This window comes from Arabidopsis thaliana, chromosome 5 (assembly GCF_000001735.4).
Source record: "Arabidopsis thaliana chromosome 5, partial sequence".
In the NCBI taxonomy this organism is placed as follows: Eukaryota; Viridiplantae; Streptophyta; class Magnoliopsida; order Brassicales; family Brassicaceae; genus Arabidopsis; species Arabidopsis thaliana.
Window position 1 is genome coordinate 3,702,240 of NC_003076.8, and position 3,138 is coordinate 3,705,377.

Below are 3,138 nucleotides of genomic sequence, written 5' to 3' on the forward strand. Positions count from 1 at the left end.
ATTCATAGGAAGTGCTTCAACCCAATAGGAGTTAGGTAGTTCAGCTTGAAAGAGGAGAGAGTAAACAATGTTGTATAGGAGTTTGAAGAAAAAATTTCGGTACGTTCATATTATATATAATCCATTTTGTTGGGACGTGTAAAGATATGAAAAACGAAGCTCGCTTGTATTCACCATTGTCACATTGGAAAATATTGATTGTTCCCTAACACTTGTTTTGAATGAAGTGATTGTGTACCACACAAAAAAAGAAGTGATCGAAGTATAAGTTATTCCTCTTTTTTTTTTTTTTATGAGATATAATAAAGTCATATCTCATTCGACATGGGATTTATAACATGACTACTTGGAAACTGGAATGATGGTTGAATCCCTTTTTATTTTCAGATTAGTCATATATTAACTGGTAAAATTAAATCGATGGGTTAAATATTGTATTAATCGTACATGAGAAGGACTGTTTTTCTTCTATTGCGGTTATGAAAACCTTTCTATTTTATCGGGTAAACGTATGCAGGGTAGGGATTATTTTTCTTTTTTGTTCAGACAACGGTGTTAAACGGGTAATAATCCACGGAATAAACTAAAAATTTGCAAATACTTTTGAAAGAGTTAAATATGGATAAAACAGATCATTTCCGTACAAGACGAGATCCTAATAAAACATTTATATCCTTGGAAAACTCATGATGAAAGAATAGTAACTTCAGTCTCTATATCATTTCTTCACCGGATGACATAGTTTGAACATCAAAACTCGAGTTACATCACTATAACTTGAGCTGGCGAGAATCTGCAAACCCTAGCTTGTGTATAAACAAGGCCTTCCTTACAAAAGTAACCTTTGGAAGGGTTACAATGTCTTTCTTCTGAACACACACAATTTCCTTCCAAGGCACATCCGTCATACTTGGAAGCTTCTGTTCCTAAGAGAATCTCATCAGACCATTCACTAGAGAACATCTTCTTAGGATCTAACTTGTTCTTTACTTCCAAGAATTTATCAAAGTTAGGTCCAATCTTTTGCTTCACGCCGAAGAAACCCACTTTCCTATTCTTCCCCCAATGCGGCTTTGCGCCGTGTTTGACAAACGCCATCTGCTCCATCTCCTCCATCACATCTTGGTTCAACCTCGGGGTCAACTCATCATCCGCTCGGTAATAATTAAAGTCAATGACCACTGAATCCTCTGTCTGGCCAAGATAAGCCTTTGAGCCCTTTATGAAACGTATGAAGATACCGTTATAGATATCGATCCCGCACAATCTTTCGGGTTTCATGTCTCGTAGCTTCTTCACGTCGAGAAGAAAATCTCTAAACCTAGAAACTGGGAATATTGCAGTCGTTTCATAAAAGAAAAGACCGTTATATCTCGGGTCCCATGCGCAAGCGACATCAATTCTAATTGAAGATGAGTAAAGACAAGACCCAGAAGTCTGGATCTTGCCTTGTCTTCCGATAACCGGATATCCAGTAAAGATTAAACCACTATTCTTTAAACCGTTCCCGATTAATTTCTTGTATGCCAACGTAGTATCTGCAGTGGTGCATTTTCCATTCTCATTCTTGCTAGATTCAAACCCCTTCTCTGCAACATTTTCAAAGCCAAAACTTTGATTTTAAACATCCAAACCGGACTAATTAAACCGGGAATATTGGTAATGTGGAGTCGTCTAGCTACTATAAGGAAAGAGGAACTAACCTAATGCTCGTACCCCTTTAGAGATCAAGATAGGATTAGACTGAAAACCAAGAAAGTCGTTGACTCCGTTGCCGGAGACATTGACCGGTGCTCGGATATCGTAACGGTAAACAGCAGTTTTTCTAGAAGGATACCAAGTTATGTCTCCGAATTCGTATTTTTTCCCATGCTCCATAAAAATGTCTTCAAGTGCTACGTCAGATGTGAAGTTGTACGTCACACTTCTCTTAAATGCTTTCTCTATCGAAAGCTTAACCTACAGATAATATGGTTAACGGCGTTACGTCAAATATATAGTTATATACAATTGAATCAATAAAATAAAAAGCACTGTAAGACTGTTAACGGCGTTAAGTTATTGTACCTTTGAAATGACTCCTAAAACACCCAACGACACTTTAACGGCGTTAAGAAGCGTATCATCTCTCCCTTCTTCGAGTCTAACAACCTTCGCGAAACCTTCTGATTGGTTCGCCGGAACCACAAGGCTGATTCCGACAACATGGTCATGAACCGAACCACCTCGTCCAGACCACGAACTCCCGTGGGAGCCAGTACTAATCAGCCCACCGATACTCACTCCTTCCCAGTACGGTGACGTTCCGATGCTAAACCCAGCTCCTTCAACTTTCTCGATCAGCTCTCTCAACGAAACTCCAGAATCAGCCGTGACCGTTAACAGTTCCGGTTCAATCTCGATAACCGAATTATATTTCGACGTACTAATTAGCAATGCGTCTGAACCTGAAGGACAAGCGAGTTTCGGTATGGTGTGAGAGAATTTGGTGACGGTTTTGACTTTGAGATTGTGCTCAGCCGCGTAAGCAACGGCTTTACGAAGGTCTTCCTCCGTCGTTGGGTATGTGACGTTAGCCGCGTGACAGGTTTTGCGGTCAGGCCACGTGCCGTACGCGTTGGAGACGGTGCAGCCGGTTTGGTCGCATCGAATCGGTGGTTGTGGTGGTACTGATTGAACGGTCCATATTGTAACGAAGAAAGATAGAATTGAGAACTGCTGGAGAGTATGAGAGTAACGCATGATTATTTGGAGAGATTATGTTAATCCGATCTTTTGGATCTGTGATATTTTTGTTTTGGAGGTTATGTTAACTATGTATAAATGCGTTTGAAGATTGAAAATATTGCTTAGAAGGAAATCAATATTGCCGGATCTTTTTATATTTAAGTATATGATGTATCTTATGTTTTTGGTAAGGAATTAAGGATATTGTATAGTGTGACTTGTCCTTTTTTGTCGCCGTTGATTTATCCTAAGAGGCTAGGAATTAAAAATTCGTATTATAAGATCTGGGTCAAAACCTAAATTATGGAAAATAATGTAGGGTTAAGATCTGAAATATAATACCCACTAAGTATGTCATCATCATTCATAAAATATATGTATAGATACACTTGTATAGATGTTGGTGTAATA

The 3,138-nt window shown here is 38.8% G+C and overlaps 1 protein-coding gene across 1 annotated transcript; it reads right to left on the reverse strand.

Annotated features, from left to right (window-relative positions):
- Positions 1-460: 460 nt before the first annotated feature.
- On the reverse strand, positions 461-2,890 carry GulLO3 (D-arabinono-1,4-lactone oxidase family protein). The gene is made up of 3 exons (NM_121192.2): positions 2,068-2,890; positions 1,704-1,959; positions 461-1,589 (listed from the first exon to the last, which is right to left on the reverse strand). The coding sequence occupies exons 1-3, from the start codon at positions 2,740-2,742 to the stop codon at positions 763-765; spliced, it is 1,758 nt and encodes a 585-aa protein (NP_196715.1). The 5' UTR covers positions 2,743-2,890; the 3' UTR covers positions 461-762.
- Positions 2,891-3,138: the final 248 nt, after the last annotated feature.

Excerpts from the sequence above, each read along its gene's own strand:
- GulLO3 (NM_121192.2), bottom strand. The coding sequence starts at position 2,742 with ATGCGTTACTCTCATACTCTCCAGCAGTTCTCAATTCTATCTTTCTTC. Across the intron at positions 1,960-2,067 it reads TTTTAGGAGTCATTTCAAAG|GTTAAGCTTTCGATAGAGAA; the intron begins GTACAATAACTT and ends TATTATCTGTAG. Across the intron at positions 1,590-1,703 it reads TAAAGGGGTACGAGCATTAG|AGAAGGGGTTTGAATCTAGC; the intron begins GTTAGTTCCTCT and ends AAAATGTTGCAG.